General features: G+C 53.2%; 1 protein-coding gene across 1 annotated transcript; it reads right to left on the reverse strand.

Annotated features, from left to right (window-relative positions):
* Positions 1-137: 137 nt before the first annotated feature.
* Positions 138-6,519, reverse strand: LOC119094882 (solute carrier family 17 member 9). The gene is made up of 7 exons (XM_037217793.1): positions 6,367-6,519; positions 5,421-5,595; positions 4,924-5,053; positions 4,305-4,401; positions 2,983-3,148; positions 2,144-2,302; positions 138-1,396 (listed from the first exon to the last, which is right to left on the reverse strand). The coding sequence occupies exons 1-7, from the start codon at positions 6,505-6,507 to the stop codon at positions 1,254-1,256; spliced, it is 1,011 nt and encodes a 336-aa protein (XP_037073688.1). The 5' UTR covers positions 6,508-6,519; the 3' UTR covers positions 138-1,253.
* Between the last annotated feature and the right edge of the window lie 12,575 nt (positions 6,520-19,094).

A 19,094-nucleotide genomic window follows, 5' to 3' on the forward strand; every position in this document is an offset into this window, starting at 1 on the left:
GAGGGTACGAGATACAATACCGTGCAGCCTCGCGAAAAGCCGAGCGAATCGAACGGCCACAACGCCCAGCGGATGTACAACCATGTTGGTGTAGCCTATCTACGGTACGCGCAAATACAGAGACAAACAACCAGAAACATCGACACAATAAGATGCTTGTATTCTACCCTAACCTTGTTCGTTCCAATAGAAAAAGCACCCGAAGCGTCGCACAATTGCGGCAAGACACACACTGTTCACATCTATGGGCGCGTCTTGAACGCGACGGATCCACCACCACTGACGCAGCCGAGCGTGGCGCCTTTTGGCCAATGGCCTGTGCGCAGTCTGACCCGGGGCTGACTAGAACATTTCAGGATGACACGGCTTCGCACCAGCTGGTGTCCGTGACGTCAGCAACGGTGATCGGAGACCCGCGGAGCCCAGGAGACAGGGGTCCGCGGAGAGCTTCGGGCGCGACTCCTGGTCCTCGGCAGAACTCCTGGTCCTGGTCCCCGGGGGAACCCGGCCAAAGCCGCAGTCGAACGCCGCAAGCGTCACATCCCAATGCGTCACGCTCGAAACAAGGCTGCGAAATCACGCGCTCTGAACACGAATCTCGCACATCGTGAAAGGTCCCAAGCCCATGTCACTCACAGCATCACAGAACGTCCCAAACCCATGCCACTCACAGCATCACAGAACGTCCCAAACCCATGCCACTCACATCACCACAGAGCGTCCCACCCCTACCACACCCACGCACATAACCGCCCAGGTCGAACACACCCGTTGTGTAACAATAGCTAGATACAGACCACTGAGGCACGTCTCAGAAGCACTTCTGTCGGACGGAAAACTCTCCACGGCAAGGAGCCTACATTGGATCCCGCGCGCGAGGCTTTGAGGTAGTCATATGCCCCGTCCGCCGGGATCGCGGCAGCGTGAGACCACGCGGGGAATGACAGCGGTGCACGACGGGAGGGGATCGCTGGTGGAGTGCCGCGTCTGCAGACTGAGCACAGCTGTAGACTGATCACACCTGCAGACTGATCACGGCTGCGGACTGACCACGGCTGCAGACTGGCCACGGCTGCAAACTGATCACGGCTGCAGACTGATCACGGCTGCAGACTGGCCACGGCTGCAAGCTGATCACGGCTGCAGACTGATCACGGCTGCAGACTGGCCACGGCTGCAAACTGATCACGGCTGCAGACTGATCACGGCAGCAGACTGATCACGGCTGCAGACTGATCACGGCTGCAGACTGATCAGAGCTTGAGCCGCTCGGCCGAGCCGAAGACGGCGAACACCAGAGCCCCGGCCAGTGCCAGGCCGCCCACCATGTGGAACACCGCCTCGAAGTCGCCGTGCAGCTCCAGCAGGTAGCCGGCCGCCAGGTTGGAGAGAAAGCCTGCGGCGGACGCGCCGGGTCACGGCCGGTGGTGTCCGGGCCGCCGGCGCCGGGTCACGACCGGTGGTGTCCGGGCCGCCGGCGGGTGCCGGGTCACGACCGGTGGTGTCCGGGCCGCCGGCGGGTGCCGGGTCACGACCGGTGGTGCCCGGGCCGCCGGCGCCGGGTTACGACCGGGCCGCTGCCGGCGCCGGCTCACACTAACGCCGCGTGAAGCCACCACAGTGTAACGGCGCGGGGGCGCAGCGCGACATCAAACGGCCAGCACAGCCTCCCGGCGGTGATGGTGATGATAGTGGGTGAAGGTGATGACGTTAGTGCTAATGCGGCGACTACGTGGTCATTTTGCGTCCGCTAGAGACCGCATAGTCTCAGGTCGATGGGATAATTATGTTGGTTAACAGGGTCTTATGCACACAGTAGCTTCCAAAGGGCACGACAACCCCCCCCCCCCTTCTCTACAGAAATTATGACGCACATTAATATATACGAAAGACAACGTTGACATACATGGAAAACATGATTCTTTTTCTAATCAGGGCGTCACGGGTCGTCACGGGTTCAAATAAGAAGATCGCGAACATGCGACACTACTTAAGAACACACCAGAAACTTCAGCAGCCTGCGGCGCGCTACACTCGGGTTTCGGTGAAAACCCTTCAGTTGTACCTCCTCCCCCCCCCGCCCCTCGCATTCCCCACCGTGCCGTCCGGCATACGCCCTCGTCGGTGAGGAACTAGCCACTACCTGCCAGGGCTCCACCGGTGTTCATGAGGCCGAACAGGGCGCCCACGTGCTGCGGACAGAGGTCCTGCGGCAGCGCCAGGCCTCCGTTGGCGTGCAGCGACACGGCGCCGGCCGACAGCGACGTCAACAGCACAGCGGCGGCGCTGGAGCTGACGCGCGCTGGCGGCGGCGGCCGGGCACAGGTCAGGTCAGACTTAAGGTCACCAGGCCGCGTGACGTCACATGACAGGTCACGTCAGCACCGAGCCGCTACAGTCGAAGCCTGAGTCGGCACGGAACGGGAGGGAGAGGGGGAGGAGGAAGGGGGAGGGGGCGGGGCACAGAGAGCGACGGGTCATGAAGCTGTCAGCGGCTGCTGCCACCAGCCACAAGCCACCCCCGTCAGCGGAAAACAGCGGACGCTGAAGAGCCTCGAACCCAACCACCCGCCACGGTTTCTGTTCTGGAGCTGCTATTTCGGCCAGTCCCGCGGCCCCAACACAGGCAGATCCCTATCCCTAGACCAGTGCTACGGCCCCGACACACGCAGATCCCTATCCCTGGGCCAGTACTACGACCCCAACACAGGCAGATCCCTATCCCTAAGCTAGTGCTACGACCCCGACACACGCAGATCCCTATCGCTGGGCCAGTACTACGACCCCAACACAGGCAGACCCCTGTTCTGGGGACGGGTGCCTGCGCCACGGCGAGCTCCTTCTCCATCGCGCCCCTCGCGGCGGCCGCGGCGCAGCACTCACGCAGCACTCACGCAGCACTCACGCAGCACTCACGCAGCACTCACGCAGCACTCACGCAGCGCTCACGCAGCACTCACGCAGCACTCACGCAGCACTCACGCAGCGCGAGCATCGCGGCGGCGGAAATCAGCTGCGACCCGACCTCGATGAGCTTGCGGGTGGCGGTGACGCTGAACTGGTGTCGCAGCAGCCAGGCGGCCAGCGGCACGGACGTCATCGTGCCGGCGCCGTTCAACACGAACGGCAGCGTGTTCACCAGCCAGCCCTGCACCGGCACGGGGCGTCAGGCGACGCCGGTGGGTGTAATGTGACTCCCAAAAGTGGTGTCAGGTGGCAGCTGGGTAGGTCGTGTGGCACCCGGCCTGGTTAGGTAATGCGCGGGAAGGGAGTCAGGTGACACCGGGATGGGGAGTCAGGTGACACCGGGATGGGGAGTCGGGTGACACCGGAGAGGGGCACGTGATACCGGGAAAGAGTGTTAAGTGACACCCGACCAGTTATTCGGGCCAAGCTAGGGTGTCAGGACACCCAGCCGCGCTCGGAAGGCTGCCAGGCAGGGCGTCAGGTCTCCCTGGGTCAAAGGCAGCCAAACTCGGACAGGCAACGCGCTTCAACAGCCGAGGATTTCGATAAAGCCCACACATGAAATGAGAAAACATTGTGCAGGGCGTCACATCAAATCAAAAGAAATATTAAAACTTTACCCGAGGAGAAAGTGAAGGCTTGTTTGATGGGACCATGAGGCGACAGTATTAGTAGCCTTATTCCTTGCCGAATAAACCGGAGAATGGAGAGATAAATGTCATATTTTGGCTACATGCCTTTACAAAAACGAACATTCGTTTCGATAAAGGCATGTAAGCGAAATATCACACATGTCTCTCTATTCTCCTGTTAATTCTACGAGGGATAATGTTATTAATGCTGTCTCATCTATATGCAGAATGAACCTCGCAAATGCACTCCACAACTTAAGATTGCGAGGCACTGGACCTCCTCGACAAAATGCCACGACGAGCTGAGCATGCATGACAACAGGGTGACAGTGAACACACAACGGACGGCGAAAACAGGCTACAGTTCATCGATGCATGCGACCATCAAGTTCATCTGCAATCTCCGCGCGTCACAGCATTTTTTTCGCGGCTGAATCAGATATGACCTGACCTGACCTGACCTAAAACGAACCAGAAGGCAACACGGCAGCAGCAGCACCCACACATCCACAAACGAGGGAACAACTTCCATTACCTCTGCAAGCACATGCACGCTACCCCAATTACCCTGGTCAGAGGCGCACGCAACCACTGCAGATTGCGCGCCCAACTACTCCTGCCACCGCGGCCCCCGATCGCCTCGGAGACAGCGCGTGCACACTACCCCGACTACCCACGCCACCGGTGGACGCAACCACTGATTACCTCCGCCTGCGGGTGGACGCGTTGGAAGTACGACGGCAGCCAGGAGATGAGCAGGAACCAGGCGGTGGTGTGCGACATGTGCGCCAGGATACACGCCCTGACGGCAGCCAGGAGATGAGCAGGGACCAGGCGGTGGTGTGCGACATGTGCGCCAGAATACACGCCCTGGCGGCGGCGGACGGCACTCAGTCGCTGGGCGGCGGGGGCCGCGGCCGTCGGCCCTTCCGGCTGGGGAGGGCACGCGCCGCACCCGGCGGAGTGCCGCGCGCGCTACGGGGACAAGCACCGGCCAACGTGCGGGGACGCGGGCGTGTGGTCCGCGCACGTGATGAAACATGGGTGGATTGAGCGCCAGACGACGCGGGAGAGGAGCATGCAGGGGTGACGACAGTATACAGCCACTACGACAACACGCGGCCATCTGTAGCGAAGCGGCCGCCACAGCTACGACAGACTCAACGCAGGCTACACCGAACCAAACCAGGAGCTCCTGACCACCAGTCGTGGTCAACCCCCACCCCACTGCTTTTCACGACGGGAGCGCGGTTGAGTGCAGTGGGACGGACACAGTGGACCACGCGGGGGGGGGGGGGGGGGGGGCAAGGGGAGGTCGGCTCACCAGACCCGCCCGCTGGAGAGCAGGCCACGCCAGGGCACAGCCGCGGACGCGCCGGCGGCCGCTCTGGCCGGGACGCCCTGGCCCCGCGTCAGCACGTACAGCCAGAGCGCCGAACTGGCGTACAGCAGGCCTGGCGGCGACACCCCAGCGACGCCGTTACAGGGAGTACAGGCACGCCCCTGCGATGCCGTTAGACGAAGTACAGGCACACCCCTGTGATGCCGTTTAACGGAGTACAAGCACACCCCTGCGACGCCGTTACAGGCATGCCCCTGTGATGCCGTTACACGAAGTACAGGCACACCCCTGTGATGCCGTTACACGGAGTACAGGCACATCTCCGTGACGCCGTTAAACGGAGTACGGCCATACCCAACTTCAGGCAGACATCGGTGTAATGGGCGCACAAACAAAGAAAGCAGCCGGTGGAGAGCCCTCTCGCTGGTGAGAAGCTCTCTCACCAGTATGCGCCCTGTCGCTGGTGAGAACTCTCTCACCAGTGAGCGTGACGACGGCCCGCCAGCCGAGCCCCTCCAGCAGAACGGAGCCCACCAGACCGACCAGGATGGTGCCGAGCGGCGAGCCCAGCAGGGCCGTGCTGAAGAACAGCGGACGACGCGGCGCCGGCACCAGCTGACTGCTCAGGCTGCCCAGGCTCGGGTAGTGAGGGCCCTGCCGGAGGCGGGGGGTGGTGACGGCGCTGCGGACATAACAGGGGCGGGGACGACCCCACGAACACGAGAGGGGCGAGCACAGCCCCGCGGACGTGACAGGGGAGGGGACGACCCCACGAACACGAGAGGGGCGAGCACAGCCCCGCGGACATGACAGGGGCGGGCACGGCGCTGCGGATGTAACGGGGGTGGTGACGGTACTGCCATCATAACTACAGGAGAAGTAAGGGTTTTGCAGACATCACAGGAGCAGTGGGGACCCTGCAGACACAACAGCAATCAGTAGCGAGGTTTGTGTCGTTTAACGAGTGCCCCGACTACGTGAATACATGGATGTGCAGCAGGGGCAGTGGTGCACCCACAGGGATGAACACGGACAGACAGGGCGCCGCGCACAACACAGCCAGGGTAGTGCGAGAACTGCACACATAACAGGGATACAACAGCCGCTGAGCATACTGGAGAAAATGCATTCGTTTCCAAGGCGAAATAGGCCATTGTGTACCCAAGATTTATTGAGCAATACCAAATAAATTGGCATGCAAACTAGAAAAGGGCACTGGTGTGCAGGCCTGGACGACGTCCCAGACCGACAGTCCTGCGTCCTGCACGAGGTCCTGGATGTGCCCTGACCTGGATGAGACATTAACCTGCATGAGACACTGACCTGGAGAAGACACTGACTTGGATGAGACATTGGCCTGGACAGGACACTAACCTGAATGAGGCACTGACCTGGACAGGTTCTTGACCTGGACAAGACACTGACCTGGACCAGGCCAAGCAGGCAGCGGAGCAGGATGGCAGCCTGTGGCCAGATGGAGACCAGCGGTGGGAAGAGCAGCAGGCTGACAGCACCTACTGTCGACATGGCCACCATGATGCGAGCACCACCCACCCGGTCAGCCATCAGGCCTCCCAGCACCTGGAGGAGCAGCAGCAAGCAGTGTCACAAGGTCATGTAGGGTTTAGAAGGAGCGTGACAGAGCACCACAACTGACGTGTGTATCCCTGCACCTCAAACTCGTGCAAAAACTGCTTTATTTCTGAACATCACTATAGAAATACAACATGACTTTCTTTGAATGGTGATGGGCTCTGTTGTGCCTCAAGTCTTATATGTACTTAAAAGTACTTAAAAGTACTAAAAATTTTCTGATAAAGAAAGGTGGCTGCGAGACATTTTATGGAGGAACTAGGGCAGCTCAAGGGCAAAAACACATTCTATAACATGGCCCCCAAAAGAGCATACATATTCAGGCTCTGCCCAGCTAATAATGCCTCTTGCCAGACACTAAAGATGTTCTAACAGCAAGCAGCATGTCCCAGTCTTAAGACAGGTTGTTAACACAAAAAAGTAAAATCTTACCTGAGTGAGTGCATATCCCCAGAAGAAAAAAGAGAGGACATAACCAACAAGAATGCTGCTCCATTCTAATTCCTTGGCAACCTCCGGAACTACCAGAGGTATTACGGTCCTGGCAGCATAGACTGTACCACAGGCATAAACCATGCATATCTTCAGAGCTAGTTCTGTAGAGGTTCTGTGCAAAAATCACATGTTAGCATTCACAAGATTTAAAATATACACCATAAGTATATTAGGGAAACAATGAGCATACCATGCTTAGGAGCACTGCTAGTGTGGAAGTCAACTGGAACTAGAACTGGAATGTAAAAAATGTGGTAGCATTACTTTTAACATTAAGAAAGAATATAAAGTACTGCCATATACCTTCCACACCACTGTGCATAGTCCAATACACAACAAATAAGCATAGACTCTGATTCTGCTCTCATACGTCTCCACACAGGACGTTCCGTTCTACATTAAATTATGTTACTGCTTGACTTTAAATAGCTGTCTTTTGCTTACTTATGGGTCTGGGACTCTTATGCTGATAGTTATCATGCTTCAATATACTGGAAGCTACTGGTTTAACATGACCATGCAACCATTTGCTATAATAATGCTCAGCACTTCAAGCTGTGCTTGTGATAAGTGAACAATGATAATGGAAAATACATTTAGAGCAAGGACATGTGAGTCTATAAAATGCAATGATTGGAAATCTGTGCACACAATGTCTATAAAAGATGGTAAATCATGACCCATCCAAGCTTACTCATACAGATACCAGATACCAGATACAAGATTACACATCCAGACAGCCCCAGATACAGTCCTATGCATTTGGCTGCACAAAACAAGGGTGGTTAATCTGCAAATTTGTAATGAGGATGACACATGCTGCACCAATTCTAAACTCATAATGCTGAAAAGCCAGTAAATCAATGTCATTCTTGCTTTTATCAAGTCTTGTTAGGTAACTTTCATTTCGCACCAATGTATTGCAATGATGGTAAAAGACAAAACTGTCCATAGACTTGTTTTGCAAAACAAACCAATGGTCCTTGCATCCTAGGTCAATGAAGTAGTAGGCCCGGGCAGATCAGGGCAGTCCTGTACACCAAATCCTGCCCTTTTACTTGCATGTGACTCACAACTATGGGTTAAGTGAGCACATTTACTATTTTCACATGTTTCGCTTGCATGGAACAATGGGAAATGAGCATGCGCCTAAGCTGAAGGTGAGAAAAACTAAGCTGTGGGGACGCTAAAACATACGCTTGAAAACATAATTACCCTTTACGTTGAGATCCCGACTCATATGCATTCTCTTCAGTCACTGGAAGCAAAGGCTCATCTACCATCGTGATTTAAATGTGGACAAGCCACATATACAGCCCAGAAAATCCGGATTCTTCTAGGCTAAAACGACCTGTTATCTGTCTTGATCAAACACACGTATTCCCGTCACTCTTCAGTTACAATTCCAATATCTGCGAATGGTACGTTGCGTTGGATAGCCTTGGAATGGTATGTTTACCGTCAGTCCTGTCTTTTGTGCGCCGTATTTGAAATGAAGCAACACAGCACACAGCTGAGTACTAAAATGGAAAGAGGCTAAACGACCGGTAAGAACTATTAGCAATCCAATGCGTGAAGCCTGTAAGGCTGATTGAAACTAAACCTGCACTGCTCGGTGTCACTTGGTCAATAATTTGTTCTCCTCGGAAAAAAGTGAGCTTGGACCAGGCTAAAGGTCACCAAAACGCCCGAAACCGTCAGATATCAGCTTACAGCCAACCCGTGCTCTCAGCTTATGGAACTAACCAGCAAGGAGCCTCCACTAATCCATGCGCCATGGTAGCTAGCTAATGTTGTCTATAATATGGTGCCCTTGGGTTCGGTCAAATGCCACCAAAAAACGCCCAAAACAAAACAAAAAACAAATTTGCCGACAGCATCATGATCCAATCACGGGAAGGTGCAGAGGGTGGGGAGCACGGGCTATACCCTCCCCCCTCCTTAGGGCCCAGAAAGTACCTATAGGCTCCGCATAGGTCCGTAGTCGGCCAAACAAACGAAGTTTTTTGGACAAAACGCAACAAAATTGGACGTCTTTTCGGTTCCAGGCGACCAAGAACCGTCACTAGCAAAAGCGAAGGGCCCACGAGTAGACACAAATTATTCTTCACTAATTGAGAGGGCGGCAATTGAGAGGTTTTAGAGCTCATTACGCTGTCCAGACCCCCTACGCTGTTTCCAGGGTGTGTAAGCAGCCTTACAAGCTGCATCTAAATTTTTAATACGAAACGACCCACTACTTAATTGTCTACAGATAAACAAAATTTGATGCAGCTACACCGTGCCGTTTGGAAATCATTCAGGAAAAACCTTTGAGGAGGGGGCAAATTGACCCCCACCCGAGCGCGTGTTAAGCTACCAGGGTATTCTCGTTGCTTTGTTGCTTTGGGGTCCTTCACGTTGGTCTCGGTTAACCTACCGGCGTACCCATGGTAAGCTCATGGGCCCTGTGTATTGGTATAGGGCCCTTCTAATTATCTGGCACTTGCTTAGGGCCCTACCCCCTTGTCCAGAGACCATCTTTCAACCAGATTGAGCACACTCGGCCTTTTGGAGCCCTCCGCATTGGGTCTTGGGTACTTGCTATTTAGATGGAGGGCCCTATGCACTTCCTGGGGGCTCCATCTGGTAACCTGCTCGGGCACACCCGATCTTTCGGAGGCCCTGCGCGGGTCCCTGTTTTGTTATTTGAATGTAGGTCCCTGTGCTTCTGTTGGGGGTCATCTGATAGGCATGCTCGGGTACACTCGATCTTTCGGGAGCCCTCCATCCTGGGCTTAGGGTACTTCCCATCATATGCCAATGGAGGTCCTTACGCTTTTATCCGGGACCCTGTCTGTTAACCTGCTCTGGCGCACTCATTCGTTCGGGGGCCCTCTACATCGTGACGTGGGTATTTCTTATTTGAATGAAGGGCCCCATACTCTTGTCGGGGCCCCATCTGGTCACCTACTCGGGCGTACCCGATCGTTCTTTGGTTTGGAGGGGAGGGGGGACATGCCCCTAGGCCCATGTGCAAACGCCCCTTCCGGGTCAGTTTTGGTAAACCCGTCCCCAAATAAGTGCAGTTGTGGATAATGCTAATGTACTAAGCCTGCCCGTGTAAATTCAAATTTGGGTTGCTTTGGAATGTGCATTTTATGTCTTGTTCAAATATCTCTGCCAGTCCCATGCCCATTAACTTTTCACTCACCGTTTCCGTTCATTTATGTTTAGTCTCAAATCACTTGTACAGAACAGTTGCTAATCGACTGCATTTGCATTTAGCTGATTGCATTTTTACCTGATTACATAGATTACAGGTCATCTTTCGGCAATAACGAGCAACTATTTTTAAATTCTTATATTACGTGGCGCAAAACGAGATTTGTTAATGAAACTTGCACAGCTTGCTTAACATTGATTGAGAGCCAATTATTGTTCACTGTGTTAGCAAATGATGCTCACGAAAGCAAGATCTGAACGGCCCAACGATAACTTTTTCTTCTTTTTTTTTGGTTTTGATCGCCGCTTGTTTTATGGTTTGGCAGAATTTCAATAGCATTGCTGTGACATCATTCATGCCTGAATGACACAAAAATGGTCTGCACGAAAACGTTTGTACAGCGTCGTGGGCGCACAGCTCAGAAGATAGAGGGGCTTTCAGTCTTCGGAAGAGCAGGGTTTGAACTGCGCCGAGTGATCTTCAAATGACTATCGACTCCTAATGACTATTTGATTGACTCCTAATGACTCTTATTGACTTCTAATGACTATTTCAACTCAAACCCCCCTACAAATCTGGAACACCCCGTTTAACATTGTCAGGGCGGTTAACTACACCGAACTAGCTTCAAAATGACTATTTCAGCTCAAAAGCCACGCAGATGTGAAACACTCCCTTTTATTCCCGTACATATCAATGCATGCCAAAAATTTGGGACGGAGGAGCCATGTGTTCCGGAGGCTACTGTTTGTGCACGACGCTCACACTGTTACGCCCTGCTTCCACTGGCCCACACTGGACGCTGGGCCCTTCCACTGCGCTAGCCGACTGGTAGAAACTTTGTGAGGATATTGTAGCGTGAGGATTAACACGCGCTCGGGTGTGTGGTCAATTTGACCCACAAAGATGTTCGGAATAAGAACCGAACGGCGCGGTGCAGCCACGCCAAATTTTGTATGCTGTCGACAATTTTATAGGAGATCGTTCGGTATCAACAACTTAGATGTTCCTTGTAAGGATACGTACCTACGGGAGGTCAAAGACCATGCAGTTGACGAAAACCATTTCTAGGGAATCGTGCAACCTAATAAAACAAGTGCCAGACAAGTGCCAGAAAACAAGTGCCAGACAGAGTGTCAGACGTAGCCATGCATTTCTGAGATAGTTTATAAGGTAGCACAACGATTAAATCACTGAATTATATTCCCCTAGTGTCAGGTATAGGGTGAGATCAAGGCAAAAACAAAGCTTTTTTATTTTAGAGCTTGCTGTGTGGGGTAAATTCAAAAACAAACACGGACGAAGGTCCAGAACAGGAGCTGGTTGCTACAGTAGCGCTCGGACTATCACCATAAGCTCATTCAGACAAATACATCAGTTAGTCCATTTACATGCACGTCAGTGGCAAGAACAAAGAGGCAGGTATGAATGCAGACATGTGCGTAACTAGATGAGGACGTGGAGAAAATGGAAGTGTGGTGTACAGGGCAACCGTACAAAGCGCTCCAGACCTGACCCATGAAAGTGTATAAAAATGAGCCAAAGGGTCATTGCACGCATGGAGCCTTGAAGTCTTACAGCCACCAGACGTCGCGTCGGGGTATTCTGGATATGATTTGGATGTACTCATCAGATGAGTTCGTAGCGTTGAGAACACGACTAAAAAGCTATTGCTCACAGGACTACAGTTTGCCTTTCACAAGAGGATTTGTGTCGGAATGCACTGCTGTCAATAAGAAAGGATTTATTGTTTGATTGAATTTTATTGAAGTGGGGTTTGCCTATCCTGCTCGTGGCCTGCGACTATCTTACGCTCGAATCTGAGTGCTACTGTCTTTAAATTTCACCTCACGTCTGTCGTCCACATGATCTAGGATGGCCATGCTCATCGATCCGAAAGCTCGTTAGCTCTCCGGTGACATGAAAAACAAACCCTGCGGAAAATCCGCAGCGCAGCAAACAGCGCCATTCACCCCACGGCTCGCCCACCACAAGTACAATACTGTCACAAGCATCTGCGCAAACGATGATCCCCGGGAAATGATTTGAGCACGCGCTAGCACGTGCCGTCTGCTGAAGGCTCCTCCGTTCCGGAGACGCTCGACGTTAAATTGATGCGCGCATTTCCCGGCGCCAGACGCTGGACCGGCTGGGTCGGACAGGACGACAGTGAGGTGGGTGGGGCCAGAGAATTGGTCTGGAGACGGACAGCACGGAAGGACTTTCGCTTGGCTGGTGGCGTCTGCGGCGAAAAGCCGCCATGATTTATGGAATGTCGCGTGTGTGCGCATCGATTACGGACGGACCACAGCTGGTTGCTGGATGACGGCAGTGGCTCCGACGGGCGAGACGATGGAACGCCCAGCGCTCGCCGGCGTCTGTTGCTGCAGGCACTGCTGGTCCGCCCTCGCCCCCGATAACGTGGTTTTGTGGTGGTTGAACGCCGTTATAGAGTATTCGACGCACCAAGAGAGGATATCTTACTTCATTTTTCCTCAAACGAGCAGGTAATTCATTGCCCAAAGAGCAGCTGATTGATGCTTGGTTAACACAAAAACACGAAGTGCTGTTACTTTTGCGCTGTTTTCGCCCGTAGCGCTTAAGAGTAACTCGCTTCCAAGATGAAAATACCACCTGTGGTGCTTGTCTTCTACTGATAAATGCTCAGGACTACAGTAAGCAAGCATGTCGGCGTAAAAGGGAAAATCCTGGCCGCAGAAATATACCAAATAAATCCGAAGAATATACCTCAGCTTTTTTGCATTTAGCGTAAAAAATTGCGACACCCAATCCACTACAATACAGAAGTTATATACCCGGAACTATGACTGATTGTGATGTTTCACATAAGCAGAATCGGACGATGCTTATGTGAAATGATGATGCAAAATCAGATGATGCTTATGTTCGGCGAGTCACAAAGCCAAACATCGACTGTTCACCATTAGAGAATGAGCTTTATTTGGCGTTATGCCGTTGGTTATGATTACGGGGGACAAAAACCAAAATCTTGTGCAGTTAACACTCGGTCCATAGCCGCCACTTCTTTGAGACCTGGATGGGGCCGCCACCTTGGACCACAGGCGGAGCCTTAATGGTACCGCACCTTTGAAGGCAGCATGGAGGCCTCTTAGCGTTTCTTGGGGTGAGGTCCCTGCTGTTCTAGGTGTGACGACGGGCGGTGCAACTGCGAAATTGCAGCACCTTCGCTGCAAGATTTGTGGCTGGGCAGCTGCAATGGGGGTACTGGATCATGGAAAACAGCTGCGCCTCTAAATTCGGAGCTTCTTCAGTTTAATTAAGCATTTTGTATCAGTGCTCTTCTGGCCTCTCATCGGGTTGCACATGACATTCATTTCAGCATTGCTCAGTCCTTGTTTGCTTCAGCCGGGTTTCATTCTTACTGAATTGTAACTTGCTGCTGGCTTCTCACTGCCGCGTGTGCAGTGCCTATGCCCAGAAATTAAATAGCAGCCGAACAGTGTCAGTTAGAACACGTCAGATCGGTACTCCTAAGAATCATTAGCCTAGATTTTAATTGGCCATCACCTGCCATCCAAGTGGTGCCAGATGTAAGTGTATCCATGAAAGGGTTTAACGCTCGAATGATCCGTCGTCCAACTGTTAGAAATTGGCGTGAAATGTTTTTTCCTCCTGAAGAGAAGCTCATTCCAGTTTCCGAAGTGGTTCAGTAGGCCGATCACATTGCGCCGTCTCTGCCTGACCAGGTTCGGCGATGGTCAGAACATGGTCAGGGTCGGCGCTGAATACGTCCCTTGGAATATAATTACAATATATTCTATGGACGGAGCTTGATCTCTTATTAAGGGGCTTATCCCCCTTCCATCCTTCCAGATGTTTGGCTCGGCCAGGGGTGTAGTTTCTTATTCAGTTGGGGGAGAGGGCTAACAACCTTGTCCCCACTTCGGGATCCACACCCCCAAATTTGTTAACAGAATGAGCCAAATCCGGTAAAAAGCCGTCCGTTAGCTTTTTGGTCTAGATGAGTCCATTTCTGCGGTTCAGCCCTCCCTCCTACCCAATCCCACAACTCCAGTAACGGCACTATACCCCTTGTCTCGGCCTCCTTAGCATTTGACCAGCAGCAAAAAAAATGCCAAGAGATAAAAAAGAACAGATTGCGAGTGGGAGGAAAAGTTGTCTATACTGCGCCTTGTGAGGATTTGTGTTGATGGACGAACCCGTTGAAAAACCAAGCTCACCCTCAAATTAATCAATCAATCAACTTACCAATCCGTAACCCGACTGACATGCCACATCATGTTGCTGTGCGAATTGCATCCCAAATTGTTCCTTTCCCACGAACTGTATGAGCTCCTTGCTCCTACGCCTCCGCAGAGCAAGGAGTCTGTCGGCCTTCCGGTCAAAAATTGTCGCACAGTGAGAGCTGATTTTCAAGGTCGGTCGGCGACAGTTTCTCCGGAGCGGCGATCTGTCGTCGGTCACGGATTCCGGCATCTGCCTGATGAAAGTGACGCCTGCTGCAGTCAGCTGCTGGCGCGGGCAGGATTGGCATTCGGTAAACGGCACCAGGACTCGCTTGTCAAATTTGCTGCGGAATTTGAAATCCGCTCCTCGCGTGAGAGTTCGCAGCTGGGAATCCATGGGCTGTTTGGTTTGAGAGCACTTGCGTATGTGAGTTGCCACGGGTAATCGCAGTCGGAATGCTTGAGGACAAGCGTTTGAGCATGTCACGAGGTTTCACACATTTTTGCCATTTGAGAAACACTGGGATTCGCGTCTAAAAAACGACCTAAACGACAGTCGGAAGGCTCGAAGGATTCGAAGGACTTGCATCTGAGAACGGTGGCAAAGCTTGACACGTCAGTAGCGCCGGTGATTCACATTGGAGAAGTGCCGCAAGGACTGACACTTCGTTAACATGTTTGCGCATGACGAGGCCATTATTCAACCAAAATTGGGCTAAACTGGGCTGAACTGAAAAATTACAGGCTTGGATGTGATATAAAGGGTGCATGACATTCAGACGATTAATGGACAGCTTTCAAGTGTCCAACACCATCCTTTTTGGGATTTGACAGCATGACCAATGACGCTGCCATGCCCGGCAGCCAACTTCAAGCTGAAACTCACTCCCGAATTCACAGTCGCTTCTAAATAACTCTGATTTCACGAATCCAATAGGTCTCTTTCTGTGTCAGAGTTCACGCGTTTCTGAGAAGTCGCTCCGACCCGCCTTGAAGCCGTCCGTGACGGGGGGGGGGGGGGGGGGTTCATGCGCGAACGTGACTCTAACTCACTCGGTCGTGACTCAAACTCACTCGGTCGTGACTCAAACTCACTCGGTCGTGACTCAAACTCACTCGGTGCTATGCCTCGGGCGCTTGCCATCCGCCGTTCCCACTGTTCCGCGTGACACTTAAGCGGGCTGATGTCCGAGCAGCAGACGAGCTGGGCAGCTACCTCGTCTATGCTCTTGTTTATGTTCGTCAGGCTAGCTTGGGCCTGCGCGTTCATTGTCAAACAAAACAAACAAAAGAAAATTGCAATGGCCGGGAAAAAAGGGAACATCATTGGCATCACAGGTTGTCGCATCAGATTAATTTTAAAGGTGAATTACTAGTGAATCGTGCTGATAAAGATCATCGTTCACATATTTGCCGACACATTTTAGCGAAGAGGGCAAGGATTTTGCCCTGTTTTGTGCCATTTTGTGCCAATCGTTTGTATTCATCGACTGCAAACTTAAACACATGCGTTGGTAAATTGCGGAGGGAGAAACAGCTACCAGCGGCGAAAAGAATATCCCATTAACAGCTGGTTGATGACATCAAGCGAGCTGTAATTTGTGGAAACTTGCATTGTGTAATAAACTCATGAGCCGTGAGAAGAGACTAATTTACGGCAGCCGTGGGCGATCTCAAACAGCACATGGCGAGGGCCGAAGTAGACGTGATTGGTGTTTGCACAACAAGTTGGGAAAGGAAGAATGTAATTACGTTGGTGATAAATATTGGTTTTAAAGACGTGGTCAGCTTCGCTTTTGCTAGCTCCATTTTGCCACCAACTTGTCTAAGCCAGGTCACTCGCGAACGGCTAGATACAACTCGAAAACGCGAATTGTGAAGAGGCTGAGAGAGCTCTCGCCCAAATTCCATTACCAAAGACCAGCGCTGCACTTGCTTTGATTTGCAAGAGTACAAATACAACGTGGACAACGCACATCGAGGAAACGGTAGTCCCTTCTTCAGATGAATTGAATAAGGTGTTAATCGAGCAGTTCAAGACAACGCAAGATAAGAGCAGTGCAGCTTCTGGTCAGTTGTTAGCAGCCAGTGCACCTCTTTTGTGCTAAACATTTTTGCAGCCTTTGTAGACGATATTCGCCGCAACCGATAGAGGTAAGTGGGAGCGTCGGTAATAGCCTGAGCCACAAATACCACTCTCACGGCCGGCGCGATTATCATGTCCGCGCACCGAAAGCACCACATATGCTCCACGTGCGTCGCTGCTTTCCAACCAAACCATTCAAGGCGACTACCCAGACGGTCACCAACTGGCCAACGCGGGCCACCGCTTCCTGGAGGCAGCGGGGCAAGCTCTCTGGTTCAGTGGACGGCGCGGGCGAGGCGAGCGGTATGATAACCATCTGTCAGTAGTGGGATGATGTGACAAAAGAGTGGAGAGAATTGCGAGAAAACGGTTAATTGTTCGCTCTTCACGCGAGCTGTTGTCGGCCGTCTGCAGCCGACACTGGGTGCGGCACCTTCCAAGTGCAAATCCACCTTACTGAGGCACCTTCCAAGTGCAAAGTGTCTGACGCTCCGCCGTGTGACGACGACAATGGTCTTAGCGGTTACGAGCGCCGATGGCGGTCCGTCAATTCTTACCTTTGAAGCGTGCAAGTCACGGCATGACAGCATCAAGAACCTTCCACGAACGCCAAAGCACGCCATCTTCGAACCACACCAGCGTCGTGTAACCTCGCTGCCGCTGCCGACGCGTCCCTGGGGCCGCCGGGGTGCAGCAGCACTCTCCCCCCCGCCCCGCCTCCCTCCCCCCCCCCCCCCCCCGAGAGCTGCCGCTGGGGATCCGTGACCATGACAGACAGGCGCGGTCATCGCCCGCAATCCGTGCCAAGCGGCGCCGTGGACACCGCGCCAGCGTCGATTTCACCCCACCCTTTGACGCCAGCTGACGGCCGTCATGATAATGAATGCAGCAGACGGCTGATGACCAGCAGCTGACGGACAGATCTGCTGAGTTGTGAGGTGTCAGTGACCGGGGTCCGGCGTTGACCGGGGTCCAAGTGACCGGGTTCGGCGGTGACCGGGTCCCGGCGGTGAACGGGACACTGCAGTGAAGGAGGTCCGGCAGTGAACAGGAACTCATCTCCAGTGGCATTGATTTCAGTGACTAGTGTCGGTCAGTGACCGTCAGTGACTGAAGTCAGTCGGTGTTTGTCTGTGACTGAAACCAATCAGTGTGCGTCAGTGGCTGGAGTCAGTCGGTGACCGTCAGTCACTGGAGTCAGTCAGTTTCCATCATCAGTGTCATCACCCACTTCACGCGGCTGCGGGCTCCGCCGAACACCATGCTAAACGGGCCCATTGCTAACTGTTCCCAATCTGCTAGAGAAATCCCCTGCGTCCAGTCATATGGCTCGCGTCGAGTTAAGGGGGTTATCAAGTCCTCGACGACATCAGGTCGGCCATGTCGCAAGTCAGGCCGCCACTAGTACACCGCGAGATCGACATATGGCGGACATCCCTCCGAGTGGAATACCAGCAGGAGAGAGGCGGCTCGAGGGGCGGCGCCTCTCTGAAAACCTGGGACCGGTTCTAGCACCGGCACCAGCTCGGGCGTGTGTGTGCCAGCAAGCTGTCGGCAGGAAGTTAGTAGCTGTCGTCGTAGTAGGTAAAACTCAATAGCTAACTAGCGAAACATTGCACGGCGGGTTTTGGAATGTCAGCGAACATGCCATTCCAGAACCGCCGACGCTCGCTCTGTGCCGGTGGCAGGCGCTGCCGACACAGTCGCCGGGTGACACAGGTGACACAGCTCGTGCGGGTCCCTCGCCGCGTGACACAGGTGACACAGCTCAGTGAGTGACGGATCGTGCCGGTACCTCGCCGGGTGACACAGGTGACAAAACTCCACACGTGACACAGATCGTGCCGGTCCCTCGCCGGGCACATGATGGAGACGTCACGGCGAATCTGCATATGAAAGACACGGCCAAAGCCAGAGCATGTGGCCGCCAGAGCCGCACCATCAGGCGTTTGTCGCCTCATGCTCTGCTGCCTCCCCGGCGACGGTGGCTCCATCTGTGACGCCGCCGGCGAACATCGGCCGATTTTTTGCGGGGTCACCAGCGGCAGAGTAGCTGAGGTATTGATGAATAGCTTCTCAGCCATTTGCGAGGATCTCAAGGCGGCTTAGAAAAACATCGGATCCCACAGAAAAAAAAGAAGGAAAGAGGACAGACGCTCGTAAGTAAATGTGCTCGTAAGAAGGAGCTTCCATCAATCCAGATCTGAAGGGCTGGAGCTAAGCCGTTGTTTCGCTTGCGGCCCGTTCGTGGAAGCATATCCGTTGATGACCACAGTTATTGTGCTGTTATCGCCACATATCGTACAACGTAAAACGAAATACCAATGCCGGACACACATCTTTGCGTTTCGAATCATCGCGCGAACGCATCAGACGTCCGAGCGATGACGTCAAACGTCCGAGCAATGCTGCCCTGTAATCGCCGTCCCCTCCTATAGCAATCGCTAGACGCTTTTAATCCGAAGCACGGACCAGCTTTTAACCCAAAGCATAGACCAGCTTTTAACCCAAAGCACAGACCAGCTTTTAACCCAAAGCACCGACC

The sequence above is a fragment of the Pollicipes pollicipes genome, unplaced genomic scaffold (genome assembly GCF_011947565.3).
Source record: "Pollicipes pollicipes isolate AB1234 unplaced genomic scaffold, Ppol_2.1 Scaffold_1600;HRSCAF=1878_pilon_pilon_pilon, whole genome shotgun sequence".
NCBI classification, from domain to species: Eukaryota; Metazoa; Arthropoda; class Thecostraca; order Pollicipedomorpha; family Pollicipedidae; genus Pollicipes; species Pollicipes pollicipes.

Coding starts and splice junctions, on each gene's coding strand:
- LOC119094882 (XM_037217793.1), bottom strand. CDS start 6,507: ATGGCTGACCGGGTGGGTGGTGCTCGCATCATGGTGGCCATGTCGACA. Junction 4,402..4,923: donor CTCTCCAGCGGGCGGGTCTG/GTGAGCCGACCT, acceptor GGCTGCCGTCAG/GGCGTGTATCCTGGCGCACA. Junction 3,149..4,304: donor GCGTCCACCCGCAGGCGGAG/GTAATCAGTGGT, acceptor GTGCCGGTGCAG/GGCTGGCTGGTGAACACGCT.